Source organism: Ixodes scapularis, unplaced genomic scaffold, assembly GCF_016920785.2.
Source record: "Ixodes scapularis isolate PalLabHiFi unplaced genomic scaffold, ASM1692078v2 PGA_scaffold4__175_contigs__length_147842914, whole genome shotgun sequence".
NCBI classification, from domain to species: Eukaryota; Metazoa; Arthropoda; class Arachnida; order Ixodida; family Ixodidae; genus Ixodes; species Ixodes scapularis.
In genome coordinates this window covers 102,477,981-102,492,697 of record NW_024609879.1, presented here as the reverse complement: position 1 = coordinate 102,492,697, position 14,717 = coordinate 102,477,981, and the positions used below count along the sequence as shown (strand labels likewise).

General features: G+C 47.8%; 1 protein-coding gene across 1 annotated transcript in view; it reads left to right on the top strand.

Annotated features, from left to right (window-relative positions):
• Nucleotides 1-10,754, top strand: part of LOC8023867 (heterogeneous nuclear ribonucleoprotein U-like protein 1) — a 28,717-nt gene extending 17,963 nt beyond the window's left edge. Inside the window, 8 exon segments of the mRNA XM_029985332.2 lie at nucleotides 2,586-2,837; nucleotides 3,241-3,409; nucleotides 4,901-5,122; nucleotides 5,813-5,893; nucleotides 7,847-8,001; nucleotides 8,003-8,149; nucleotides 8,741-8,798; nucleotides 9,273-10,754. Of these exon segments, the coding sequence (XP_029841192.2) occupies nucleotides 2,586-2,837; nucleotides 3,241-3,409; nucleotides 4,901-5,122; nucleotides 5,813-5,893; nucleotides 7,847-8,001; nucleotides 8,003-8,149; nucleotides 8,741-8,798; nucleotides 9,273-9,541 (1,353 nt within the window). The 3' untranslated portion in view covers nucleotides 9,542-10,754.
• The last annotated feature ends 3,963 nt before the right edge of the window (nucleotides 10,755-14,717 follow it).

The following is a 14,717-nucleotide window of genomic DNA, read 5'->3' as shown; positions in this document are numbered from 1 at the left end:
ATGCAACTGCTAAGCGTGCAAGGAGGGTCATCGAGACAGGAGCGGAAGTAGTGCCTAAAGGCGATCCACACTCTTGTGGTGGGTCTGACCGAGTGCGAGGGTTGCTATGGCAACAGCTGCGTCGGCTCCAACAGAACGGGTACGACGCAGCTGTTGCCGTAGCAACCCTCGCACTCGGCCGGACTCAACGCAAGTGTGCGAATCGCCCTTAACTCGGCTGGCCAAAATGAGACGCAGCAAGTGGCAAAGAAGACGCGGGCCTGCGTGCTGCAGAAGTCGCTCGGGAATGCATTAGCATGACCCTTAGGAAACGCCACACACGTCCCCTTTTGAGAAACGCTTGCAATGACCCCGTAAAAATGCTAAAAAGAAGCAGCAAAAAAAAAAAAAAAAAAAAGTGAAGCAAAAGAGCAAGCAAAAACGGAAAAGTGAAGGGGTCTTAGCATTTCCCAAAGGGGAATGTGTGTGGTGTTTTTCAAAGGTGATGCTAATGCATTCCTTAAAAATTCACCAATAAATCTCCCTTAAATTTTTTTTTAGTGAAAGTTTGTTTTGTGACATATGTTAAAGATCTTGAGCAAGTGGCCACTCAAAATTTTGAGATAATTATGTAAAACTGGCGGATGGGTGCTCCTTAGGTCAACAATATGTAAACATACAGTCTAAGCTCATTATAACAGACCTTGATTTTGACCAAGATTTTGGTCTGTTGTAAGAGGAATATGTTGTATGCAGATATGAACTTGAGTCAATGGTACGTAGAGGAAAACCAACCAAACTTCACAAATCGGTATGTTATATCCAAATGTCTGTTGTAACCAGGTCTGTTGTAACTAGCTTAGATTGTATATCCTTCACGTATCTTACGAATGTTCCAGAATTGAAGGGTAGGGGCTTATTGCGGAATGGGTGGATGGTCGTTATTTTACAAGCACACCAGCCTTTTAAGACTGGTTTGTGGTTTTTGGTACAGTAAAACCTCGTTATAACAAAATGGGATATAACAAAGCAATCATAATTTCCCTTGCTTGCTGATAGTGGGAAGAAATGGACATTGGCTATAACAAACTAATGGTTATAACGAAATAATTACGACCACTCCCTCAACTTTGTTATAACGAGGTTTTACTGTATGCGACACTCATGCTGACTGATAGGTAGTGCTGATCTGAATGTTCCTGAATCTGTTTGTCTGTCTTTTCAGGGTGTCTGTTAATGCAGTAGCTAAGTTTAGCCATTGCTAAGCAATCCATGTCTGTGAGACTTGTACTAATTATTTTTCTGACTTGGTAGCTTTCAATTAGGGATCATGTCCTCACAAGTACTTCAAATAATAATAGAGCTTTTGTTCTCATCTGGGGGACCTTAATAATAGTTTCCTGCGTTCAAAACTCTTCATTGTCCTTATTGGTGGCTTTAGGCCTTACATTAGGCAAGAATTAAGCTGAAACAATCAGTCTTATGCAGAGGTTTGGAGGTAGCTACCCTGCCAATTTGATGCTGTGAAACAAAGTGCTACTCTGTCAAGATTACAGCTACTGTGTGGTCAATGTGTTTAAAAACTGTCCTCGGCTTTTTACAGAAGGCCCGACGTGCATCCGTGCCTTTTCTTTCTCTGGCTTGACTTACGGCTGCAGTGTTTGTCGTCGTGCGTGTAATTACGTTTAACAGGGCTTGGGATTGGGCTAGTTGGTTATTCATGCTTTGATTAAACTGTGCCACGAATGATTACAAATAATGTCGCCGAGTTGGAAAGACAACATGACATACAAAAATAGCTTTCTGTATGTCGCATTGTCTTTTTCTTCCCAGTGTCGGTATTTGCAACCTTCCGCAGTGCATTTTAAGGGGGGGCATTGGTTAGAGATTTAACTCCTGAACTACTCAAGTAAACAGAATTTGCTGGGGAGATTTAACATCAGATGTATGTGTATTGCCCCAACTTTCAGCTCTAGGTCAATTTTACATACCCGCATAATATGTGTCATTCTTCGTTAAGAAATCTATGATATGCAAAGTTATTAAGCACCATTTTGACTGTTTGAATATAAAGTGGGGATGTGGGACTTCAAGCTATCTAAAAACTCAAATTTAAATATTTCAGGAAGAGTTATTACCTCAAAATATCAGATGCGTGTCTGTCCTATGTCACTATTTGAAAATTGTTTTTTCTTAATGAAGATTTCAACTTAAAACAAATTCAAATAAATGGCCCGATTCCCCAGTAAATTTCAGTTTGGAGACATCTTGATTGTGGTACAGTGTCAGAATACTTTTACCTTTGAATAGATTCCTTCGTATGAAATTTGCAGCAAAAAGTGGAACTGAGAAAAATGCATTCAAACATTGAACTCCTTTACCTTGTTACTGTCTTACAATGTGTTGAAAATGTGTTATATCAACGTAACTATTTGCGGTATGGTTATCAAATTTAGTGTAAGTTTATGATTAGTTTCTAAAACTGAAACCCCCAAATTGAAAAGCAGAATTTTTCAAAACGATTCAAAATTTTGGTTTTTGTTTTTCTTTAATCAAAGCATATAATGGCACATGACGTGACAGCAGCATGCGATTCCCTCGTGCAGATGATAATGATGTGCGGTCTCCCGGGGTGTGGCAAGACGACGTGGGCCAACGAGTACAGTCAGAAGCAGCCAGAGCGCAAATACAATATCCTGGGCACTAACAACATCATCGACAAGATGAAGGTGATGGGCCTGCCCAGGAAGCGCAATTACTCCGGGAGGTGGGACGTGCTCATTGACAAGTCCACCAAGTGTCTCAACAAGCTTCTGGAGCTGGCCTCCAAGACACCGCGCAACTACATTCTGGACCAGGTGGGCTCGGCCGGCCTCAGTGCTTTGGCTCCTGTCGTATAGACCTAGTGGGACATCTGTGGGATGTCTGCAGGACCATGTGGTATCTAGGAAGTGCAACACAAGTTGGGACTAGCTACCTGGCTTTCCCAGTTCTTTTCCAACGGCCGATAAGGCAGTCATTGCAGGTGCTAGTGTGGAGGAGTATCGACGTGTGGGCAGCTAACTTGTGCGGTAGGAAATGTGCGAAGCGTTGATTAGCTTATGCCACGATCAGCTGCTCGACTATGGTCGCGTTTGGTAGCCGAGTGCATTTGTGGTTCTAACCGGTGCAGCGTGCAACGGTAGCAGCCCTTGGGAAATTGAGAATGGCGAGAGTTTTGTACTAAGTGGAGTTGTCCTGACCAACGTCCCCTTGGTGCAGACGAACGTGTACCCGTCGGCCCAGCGCAGGAAGATGCGTCCCTTCGAAGGGTTCAGGCGTCGGGCGGTGGTGATAGTCCCCACGGACGAGGAATTTCTGCGGAGGTGTGCCAAGAGGGAGAAGGAGGAGGGCAAGGATGTGCCTGACATTGCAGTGCTCGAGATGAAGGGTGAGCAACGTAGGGTCGTGGATGAGTTTTGTTCATAAGTGCCACCAGTGCGAGCAGTCTTTGGCGATTTTGTCACGAGTGGATTGTCTCTCGAGTGATCGCTGAAGAAGTTTAAGTGCATGAAGACTGCTTTCTCTTTTGTGTGTGTGTGTAAGCGAGTGTTGCCGTTACTGAAAAGCTAAGTAATGGATGACCTGTGTTAGACAGCTGGGCTGCGTTGCACCACACCTTCTTTTGCGAAGAAAGAATGCGCTCATGACTCTGGAATACTGTTGGAAATAAGTCAACAGGAGTTAAAGGGGTTATGACACCAAAATTAAACGGACAGATTATTCTTGAAATGGAATGCTCATAGGCTACTTAGTATATACACCAAGTTACGCGATTTTTAAAGCTCTGGCAATTGATATATTCAATTTACTAATTTTTATCATTTTCATCTGGCGACCAGGCAACACTGCCCAAGTTAGTCACACCATGGTGTCCATAAACCACGTGACCATGAACATACTCTCACTCTAGGCGCCCCCATGATCACCTAAGCTATCCTCGTCTCGGTACGATTAAAACCGCTCACACAACTCGGTAACCCACAAGCTATTCTCGCTCTCGCCCCCGGCCCGTTGACCTTCCACCCTGCATGCGCCTGCGAGATATTCCCGCACGACGGTGGCCACAGCGAGTTCGTAACTAACTCGTCGTCGCTGGCGCTGGACGCCAGCGGGTCGCGGTCAAAACGAACAGCTTCCAAGATCTCTTGATAGCAACCACTCTCATCGCTGCTGCGATCAATGTCGAACACTTCGACAAGGCGAGCGATGTCGTAGACGTAATCGTCACGGACCGCATGCTCGAGACGCGAAAGGTAAACAAGGAAGCCGAGGCTCGAGACGCCAAGAGAGCCAAGTCTGTGAGTGCGTGCAAGGAGATACCGCGCTGGAGGCTGGCTACGTACGTAGCCAACCTCCAGCTCGCCCGGATCTGCCCTTCCGAGGGGCCCACATATAAATCGATTTATCCACGAAACTATCGCGCCATTTTCAATACAAAGTTAGCAGGATTATAGGAACATACAACGGGTCCTAGCGGTATAATTATCTCATATTTTATTTTTAACGTGTCATAACCCCTTTAAGTGTTTTGATGCTATTTCGTCGCTGCACTTCACTGTGTGCATTGCAGTCTAGACCTCGAAAATAGATTTTTGTGATGTGTAATGTTAGCTATGGTTCCTTTCAAAGCCTCAATCAACTTTTTAAATGCTGGCAGTTTTTGGCATGCATGTCCATTGTCTTTGTCTTTGCTAAACATAAGTGCAGTGTGTTGCAGACATCTCTTGGTTGCTTTTGCGAAGTTGCCGAGCACTCTTTTCTAATGGAAAACTTTAAAAATAATCATTTCTAAAAAGTCTTACAGTGCGCGAGAGTATTCGATGCATCAAGCAGAGCGGTATGTTCTCGAGGGAGTTCTAATTAGCGCTGTTCCTTGCAGCCAACTTCTCGCTGCCCGAGGCCGGAAACCTGTTTGACGAGGTGACATTCACGGAGCTGTCGCGAGAGCAGAGTATACCGCTGGTGAAGCAGTACAACGAGGAGGGGAGGGCAGCCTGCGGGCCCCCCCAGTCCCGCTTCCGGTCGGGGGGCGGCTTCGAGAACCACAGGGGCGGCTTCGGGGATGGAGGACGCGGGGGCTTCAGGCCGCCCTTCAGAGGGGGTGAGTGACCCGTGCCCGCATGCTCTTGCCCGCTTTGTAGACGCTCGAGCCGAGGCCCTTGTCGGCACTTTGATGTCCCTGTCGCTTCCGTCCCTCCGAGCACGGGAGATCTCGTGGATGCTTCGAATCGGCTACAACGAGCTACGGACAGAATTGCAAATAAACGGGCAACTCTGCCTAACTCGTGTACTCGCATATTAGCCACAGCTTAAGTTTGAAAATCTTTATGAAATGCGGGTATTAACATTCACAAAGCTTTCGTTTCCTTTTAGGTACACCAGGTGAGACACCCATGCACGTGACTGCTATATTGGCACTCTAAAATGTAGATTGCGGAGGGTCAGCCCCATTGAGCGCGCTTCTTACCGAACGCCGGTGCACTGCGCAGGAGCAACACCTGCGGAAGTCGCGGGTGTTGCTTTTCCACAGTACACTCACAGTCGGTAAGAAGTAGGCTCAACGAGGCTGACCCGCCGCGATCAACACTTGGAAAAATCTGAACGTTGCAGTTCAACTCAAAGCTAATATCGAGAAGCGTGTTATTTGAATATTCGCGCAACCCCATCATCCCTTAATAGATGAGATGCCCAGGTTGTCTCGTAGACGTTTCAGCAAGACCTTGTATAGCCCTAGACAGTTGCGAGGAGTTTTGTACAAACCTGGCTTTGCCTCTTCCTTATTGTGTTGCAGGAGGCTTTGACCGGCGGCGGCCCTTCCCGAGAGGCGGAGGACCACCCGGCGGCGGCGGGTTCAGGGGAGGGCCCCCGAGAAGTGAGTTGCCACAGTTGTTGCAATTGGTTGCTCTTCCGGTGACCTACCGTAAATTATTGAGCATCTGCCCATACCGCTGTGAGCTGCCACCCCTCAGTTTTACAGTAAAACCTCGTTATAACAAAATGGGATATAACAAACTAATGGATATAACAAAGCAATCATAATTCCCCTTGCTTACTAATAGTGGGAAGAAATGGACATTGGCTATAGCAAACTAATGGTTATAACAAAATAATTACGACCGCTCCTTCAACTTTGTTATAACGAGGTTTTACTGTATAACATTCGCAAGATACGAGAAGGACATATCTTTGCATATTGTTGACCTCCCCTGCTTTACACGTTTATCTCCGAATTTTGTACTGGCACTTGCTCAGGGTATTACCATTAAAGGACACATGCAAAGGAAAAAAACATTTTTTTTAGACAGCTTAGATGGAAAAAGGATATCATAAAACGATTTTACAACGAAGAAACAAAATTTTTAGAGCTATATTTACGGCGCAATACGAATTTGTAGTTGGCGCTCGCGGGAGCCGCTGCTGGTCACGTGGTAGGCCCGTGCGCCGCCGCGCTGCGTCGCCGCCGCACGCTGAGCGTTGTGCGAACGCCGCTTCAACGCGTTTCTGCAAGCCGCCGTCGCCGCCGCCGCAAAAGTTCGTCTGCTTCGGGGCGCCGCCGCCGTCGTCTGACCGGCGCACAGGTCTATCACGTCTGCTTGCGCTTTTTCAGGAGTTTCCTTTGGGCCCTAAAAGTTACTTATTCGTCTTGGTTTTTTGTTATACTTCAAACAAAGATGAATAAGTTACTTTTAGAGGCCATAGGAAGCTTCCGAAAGAGCGCAAGCACCACGTGATAAATAAAGACCAGTCACGTGATAAATACAGACCACTTTTCCGCGGTGCCCGCGGGCGCCAACTACAAATTCGTTTTGCGCCGTAAATATAGCTCTAAATTTTTTTTTTCTTCGTTGTAAAATCGTTTTATAGCGTCCTTTTTCCATCTAAGCCGTTTAAAAAAAATGTTTTTTTCCTTTGCATGTGTCCTTTAAGTACTTTCTGTAATCATTGACAGGTTATGGACCCGGTGCGTGCTTGAGTGCGGTCTTTCCACCTTTGACAACACTTTGTCGTGTGCATGCCCAGAGGTTGGTGGAGGGCAATGAATGCGTGCTCGAGGCAGAGCTTCGATCCAGTTCTTAACCTCTCACCGACTGTTGGCAATTTTCTTTGCATGGTTTTTTTTTTTTTTTTTTTCACCTACTTTCACGGCTTTGTCTTTAGACCTCCATGAGAAAATTGCGGTGCTTAGCTCGGCTACGCCAGGATATACGTAGTGTGAGCTTATGGGCACACAATGAGAGGCGCTATCAAGCGGCTCCGGTGCAGCATCAGGCTTGGCTACTCTGCAACGGACACGCACAGCTGGGCACATGGCGGCGCCAGTGCGTCTGCCGGAGCTATGACGTCGCTCCTCTGGAATGCACAGACGGGCGAGGCGCGCGCGGTGGCGGCAGCTCCGGCGCGCCAGTTGTGCGCCGTGTGACGTCACTGCTCCTTGCACTTGCTCAGCACGGAGCACGGCTGATTATGCGAGCCACGCGAAACTGCTCAACCTCGGCCAGTGTAACTCACGCTACAATATCTGATTTGGCCCCCTCCAGAAGGCCGGCGAGAGAATTTGTCGCCACGTCTTTCTCTTCTAGCTGCTAGGTGCCGTCGATTCTACAACCGAATGTCGGTAGCAGTAGCATGGTGGTTGTTTTGGAGTGACTTCATCTTGGTTCAGTTACGGTTGCTTCGCAGAGTTACGTCAACATATTCGCGTCCATTCTGTCTATGCGTCGTTGCCAGCCTAAACTTCGCCCGCCTGTTTTGAGGGGTTCTTTGAGACCAGACTGCTCGAGGGTTGCCTTAGAAACCCGGCATTGTTTGATTCTTCTCTTTGCAGATTTCGGCCCGTCATTCCGAGGGGGCGGCGGCGGTGGCGGCGGCATGGGAGGAGGGGGAGGCGGGGGTGGCTTTCGCGGCGGGTTCCGTGGCGGCCCTCCTCCAATGGGGGGACGTGGAGGCCCCCCCAGGGGCGGGCCCCCCGACATGAGGAGGGGGGGGACCTCCTCCCCCTGCACCCAGGGGGTCCTGGGGAGGAGGAGGAGGCCCCAGGCATGGGGGAGGAGGCTACGGGGGCAGGGGTGGACCCCCCCATGGGGGACACGCCCCGGCTCCCCCCGCACCGCAGCAGCCACAGCAGCCGGTGAGTGGCAGCTGCCAACCACCCATGCGATAAGAAGCACCTTTTGCATAGTTTGTACGTCGTGTAAACTATACTCTGCGTCGGCCGTATTGTGCCACATTGTCAAGGCTAGCGTAGCTTCTACACTGCTGGCTTCATCTCGCGTCTTATTCGCATGCACTCGTTTAACTAGCTGTGTCAGAGTTGGTGCACTGCCACGCTTGCCTTGACAATGTAGCACAAAGTAGCTGATGCAGAGTTCTTGCAAAATTAGGTTGTCTGAGAAAAACAGTACTCTGCATTTCAAAGATGTATTTTTTTTAATAAAATAATAAGAACAAGAACAAACAATGCATTAAAGGCCGACGTAGACTTCGTGCTTTCCTATTCTGCCTGCCTGCCTCCTTAACTATATCCTCCACTCTTTACCTTGCCCCAACTTGGAGTGCTCATCCAAGTAGCCTTTGTCTAAAGTTTATAGAGCCTACTGCTGAGAGTGATGCCCTGGGAATTGATTGAGTGGTTTGAGCCCCTACCAGGGCCAATTGCCATTGGTGTTGCTCGCTGCCTTCAGTGAAACAGAATTGTGAAGGTCATTTGTCTTCCCGACAGGCGTACGGTGCCGGTTACGGTGGCTACAACCAGCAGTACTCCTCGTACGGCCAACAAGGTGAGAGTCTCTGGAAGCTATAACCACCGGCAGTCTGAACGGTGCCCAAGCGGGAGAGGCGCGTTTAAGAATTCTGTGCCCCGAGCAATCCCCTTCCATGGTGCTTTGCCGAGCGTTTTGGGGTGGAGTACGGTATTGTGGCATGCCAGATGCTGGCAGTACTTTTGGAAACAAATTTGTTGTCCCATGAGATTTATTTTCTAGTTGTCTCGGTAAGGAGGGCCCCTGCCTATTTTTTTTATTGCAATACCCTACGACTCCCCGACACATGCCTTCTCTGTTGCAGAGCGGCATGAAGAACTGTGGTATCTACACCAGTAAACTATGATATAGGTGCTGGATTATACATACTGCAGAATTTGAGGGAGAACTAAGTGACGAAAGTTAGGGCCTCGCAAGTGCAATGTATGTTGGTTGGTCCGAAAAGTAGCGATCGAGTGGCACCTCACGCTGGCCTGTTGTCGGTCTCCGCAGCGTACCCACAGCAGCAGGCGCAGACATACGGTCAGCAGCCGCAACCTCAACAGGCAGCGTACGGCCAGCCGGCCCCAGCCTACGGCCAACCGGCGCAAGTTCCGCAGCAACAGCCAGCGGGAGGCTACACTGCACAGCAGTACCAGTACCAGCAGCAATGGAACCAGTACTACCAGAACCAGCAACAATGGAACCAGTACTACCAGCAGCAAGGCTACGCTGCAGGAGGAGGCTATGCACCCCAGGCTCAGCAGTTGGCACGCAAATAGGGGAGGGAGAGAGAAAGAGAGGCCCCACCCCCTCAAAGGGCGGTCCTCTGTGCTGGCCCCGCCCCCTTCCCCACAAAGGTCCACCCTCTTTTTTTTTCTGTGGGGACAACTCTTCCGAAGGTTCTCGGGGTTCCGCCCCTTTTTGTCTGGGAGGGTCGGTGACTGGCTCCGCCTCCCCAGATCGGTTCTCGAGCCCAGTGCCCCTTGTGAGATGCCCCGCCTCCTTGCTCCAGAAGACTGTACCTTTTTGGGGAAAGGCTCTGCCCAGCGACCAGAGTTTTGGGCTCTGTCTCTTTGACGAGGTTTCCGTGAAGGCTTCGGAGTCCCATTTCTCGGTTGTAAATTTGGGAGATTCTTCTGTCCTAAGGATTCACGGTGAAGTCCTCTTTTTCTGGGGAAGATTCTCGGGAAGTTCCGCCCTCCTTCAAGGAGGTCTCTCTGGCCCCACTTGCAAGCTGCCGAATAGTTAGACTTCCTGGCATTGACGCTTCGATTTCTTCGGAAGAAATTTTTTAAAACAAGCCACCTTTAACGAGTGACCCGGCATAATTGTGCGGATAACTGCCTTTTTCTTTTACGTTTTTTTTTTTTAGAAATGAAAGCTTGTGAGTGTGTCTCCTCATAGTCTGGGGCTTGTGGGCATTGGGCATTCCGATTCACGCTTTAGTTGTTCCTACGCTTAACATTGAAATTTCGTGGCTACTTTATTTTTCCCGCTCGGTGTATTGTACGTATCTGGAAATGTTTTGTTATTGACCTTGTTTCTAAGTGGTGCTGCAATGGATTTGTGTGTTTGTGTGAATGGAGTTTTTCTTTGCCAACGCTTTCTCCACACTTCATTGTTTTTCGTTTCCGATTGTCCAGGAGCTCGTTTCTGCCCCGCGATTCGACGTATGTGCCGACGCGGCTCGCTCGTTCTGTCATTGTAATTTGGCAGGAGCCAAGCTCCGTCTGCGGCTCGTGGAGCGGCTGTGAATTAAGATGTAAGGACGTGTTCCTCCGGAGCAAGACAATGGCGGGGGCTGGCAGTGACGGAGGAGTGGGGGCACTGGGGAGAATGGGGACCTAGGATGGTGTATGTTATTTGTACATTGAAGCTGATATTCCTCCGTGTAGTTTACGATCACGCCTCTATCATGTCACCAGAAAGGGTTATTTGTACATCACATCTTGAGAAAAAAAAAGTGTAATAAAAAATGCGCATTTCAATACATTCGGGGCCTCGTCTGTGTGGGTTCCTTGGCAGCAGTGCCACAATTCTGAGCTCAAAAGTATGGGGTGTATGCCCCCCCAAAAAAATTCACAGGGTTGTTTTTTTCTGCAAAAATAAACTGCAGCGTCGAACGGTCACTCTCTTCCCAAATGTAGTGCTGGCGTTTCAACCAGATGCCAAGGTTTCAGAACTAAGCTTTATCTGATTCAGAACCGTGATTTTCTGAAAATTTAAATGAGAAAATGGTTGGCCGTGCCTTTGGGTACGTGGAGCTGACTGGTACCAATTACTGGTAATGGGCCCCATTTAAATTTTCAGACGATCGTGTAGCCTTGTAATTGGGTAAGGGTGAGTTCTAAAACTTCAGCACTTGGTTTGGACTGGTAGCTTTACATTTGAGCGAAGACTAAATGTCTGGCAGTGTGTCGCTTGTTTGTGTGTGTTTTTTTTTTTGTTTTTTTTTTGAAGGAGGGAATAATGTACACTTTTTGGGGGAGAGGACACTATATTTATGTTGCTTTTACAGCTTGTGAGAGCGATATCATCAGTGCTTATCCTAGAATTTTTCGGAGCCTATCTTTTTCACGGGAGCAACATGGATGCATGCTTGCAAATAGCCGTGTAAGACTAGCAGTATGATTTGGTAATAAACTAAGGAGAGGCATCTTGGTTTTTAGAGGAACACACTTGGGGCATTTCACCTTGGTTCAACACTGAAAGCACTCATTGCAGGTTTGCCAGTTAAGGCCCTGGCGGGTTCAGGGACGCCACTGGAAAATATGGGTCTTTATTCTTAAAAATGACGCTTACATTCTTGTTTAAATCAGAAACAAGTGTTATAAAGTAGAGAAGTGTGCCGTCCGTTGGAAGCTGTGCGAGCTTCTTGGGTTCGAATTGTGCCTGGAGCGCGTCTTCGACTGGTGTGTTTAGCGTCCTATGCTGCCCATACATCAAAAATGGCCCTGAAACAGGATGGCTTGCTGTTCTGGTTGGTTGAACGACATATTAAAAACAGCTCCTGAAGTGGCAACAGATGACCTCACAGATATCGTAGTGTCATGCTGCTGCATGTCGCGACCCTGGCGGTTGGTTCCGGGCGCCATAGGACCATAGTTCGAACGCGTCCCGGCTCGAGCCCTCGTGCAGCGGGAGCACAAGTCCAAGTTACCCGCTCGCGCTATTTGCACGTGTTCTGAGGTGTCGGTTGTTACACCATTGTGCAGTCGATGGGATTTGTTTTCAATCGGCACGTGACCAACGTGACTTTCGATGGATGGATGAATGCGGTTGAGCCCTTTGGATCGGGCGATAGCTATGCCACCTAGCCATTTTGTTTTACCATTTAAGCTTAGAATATTTAACTGTGAAATTTATGTTCACTCCGCACTGCAAAGAAAGTGGGGCTATAAAACCCCCTTGCCATCAGTTAATAAGAATATACCTAGTTTTCCCTCGCTTTCTGCCACCATTCACTTAATCTTTGCTTGGTAATCTCTACAGTCTTGAAATCCACTCTCCCTTCACTGTCTATAAAACCCAATGCCTTTATTAAATCTATGTTGTCTTCGGTAGGCATAGGGTGAAGCCCTTTACAGTTGATTATCAAGTGCTCAGCCGTCTCGTCCTCCTCTCCACAAGCAGTGCACACTGTATCCATTTCCTGGTACCTCGCTCGGTATGTTCTGGTTCGCAGAACACCCGTCCTCGCCTCAAACAGCAATGAGCTCCCCTAGAATTGTCATAAATGCTTTCTTTGGCAATCACTGTTTTGTTGAATCTATAGCTTTCCAGAGCCGTCTTTGTCTGCATTTCGTCTAGCCACCGATCTCTTTCTGTGGCCTTTCTTCTTAACTGAGGCCTGCTCTTCCGCAGCTAAAAACTCTCCTCTTAATTTCCTAGTGCGCTGTCTCCACTTTGTGTCTATGCTCCTCATGTATAAAAATAGCTGAAAACCACTTCCATAAAGCCCTGCATGCAACACGGCGCGCGTTGCACTCTGGGAACTAGTTGGCCAGGGAGGAGGGTGGCATGGTTTCGGTTTCGATCGACACGTCAACAAGAGATTGTTTTCTGGTCCCGAGAGCGTCATTTGTGGTCTCTAAACTAACCTAAATGGTCATACCTCGAAGCTTTAGCACAATCCCGAGACGTATAGCTTTTCTTAACACATGCTTGTTGTATTTTTGTACTTGAGCCTTCTTGTTAGCGTTCCAATCGAGGTATGTGGACGAGCCAGTGCTGGGAGTCTCAACGCTGCGAAGCTCGGGTGCTCGGGGATCTTGCTTGTGTACGAATCAACAAGCTGTAGCAACCAATAAGTATGCATACATCGAGCTCGCGCCTTTACATTAGTGTTGTTGATTAGGAAGTTTGCTTCGTGCGTCCATAGACGAAATATTACTTTTTGCAATTACTGTTTTTCTTAATGTGCCTGAGTACGCGAGGTAAAACTCGGAGGTGCCATTGAAAAGCTCAATTTTAACACACTTATCTCTTATCTGTACTGACCCGCAGCACTGCACGAAGTGAAGTCCCCACCCACTTGCATTCCACTAATATTCAACATCGCGTATGCGCGTAAAGTTATCCTGCAATCATATAGGCAAATTCGTGCATACAGGCCGTTTTAAGAATGCAAAAGTCAAGCACTTGTGGGAAGAATGTCGCACCGTTCGCCGGTAGTGCGTCAGACGGGCATGAACCCCTATGCGCACCACATTGGGGTTCATGCATGCCCGTCCGGCATGCATGAAGTAACGAGAAGTGGACGTTTGGCAAACAAAATGCGTGTAAGGCTCCAGACGAACAAATTTCAGTTGTAGTTCACTGGTACTAGACGGGATTACTGACATTGAGCTCAAAGATGCACTCGTGGGGTGAGGTGACTAAGCCACGACTTCGTTCGCATACGCACGCACAATATCCGGTGTTTCGGGAACCAAGGAAAGCGCCCCGGTCTTCGTTTTGTATCGCTCGAGAATGAGTGAAAACGTGAAAACGTGAGTTCGTGAAAAGTCAGATAATCGAAAACGCAAGCAGCGCGTTCGGTCGCGGCGTGATAGCATGAGATGAAGCTGCTCAGTCGAAACCGAAACTGAGTGGCCAACTAGTTCCCAGAGTGCACTGCGTGGTATTTCGCCGCGATGGGGCGCGTCGGTTTTGGAAGAAGTCCATTGGTCCCCATCCATTTGCCTCAACCGATCCTCAAATTCGATCTTACTCACCGCTTCCCTGCTCTCAAAAGACGCCTATCCCATGGATTATTTTCATCATTACTGTCCAGCTCGCTTGCACCTTTGCATTTAATTGCATTATAATCGTCTCCTTGTACTCCCTGGTTTGGCGTTTTGCAATGTACCCCCAAAGCCAGCCTACTTACTCCGCGCTGTTTTATTTCTAGTCTTGCCTGCACTTCGGATTTCATGCATAGCACTGCGTTTCCAAAAGTCAAGCCAGGGACCATGACCCCTTTCCAAATCTCTCACACCACCTCATACCTGTTGTAATTCCAAAGTGCTCTATTTTTCATTACAGCTGCATTTCTGTTGCCCTTACCTATTATATACTTTTCATGCTCACTGAGATATTCTGCACCGTCACATATCCATACTCCTAGATACTTGTATTTACTAGCTAGCTCTCTCAACTGTAATATTCTGTATTTTCAGCCTCTCAACTTCATCATTGTTAAAAATCATGACTGCTGACTTTTCACTACTGAATTCTAAATCTAATTCCTCTCCTTCTTTACCACAGATGCTCATTAATTCCTGCAACTCTGTCCTGTTGTTAGCCATTAGTACGATATCATCCGCATACATCAATCCCGGTAAGGATTGCTGAATTTTTTGGCCTAGCTCACTAGCTTACTGTACGAAAGGTCGAATCCAAGCCCACTCTTCTCTAGTCTATCCTCCAATCCTCTCAGATACAACATAAACAGCAAAGGCGATAACGGGCACC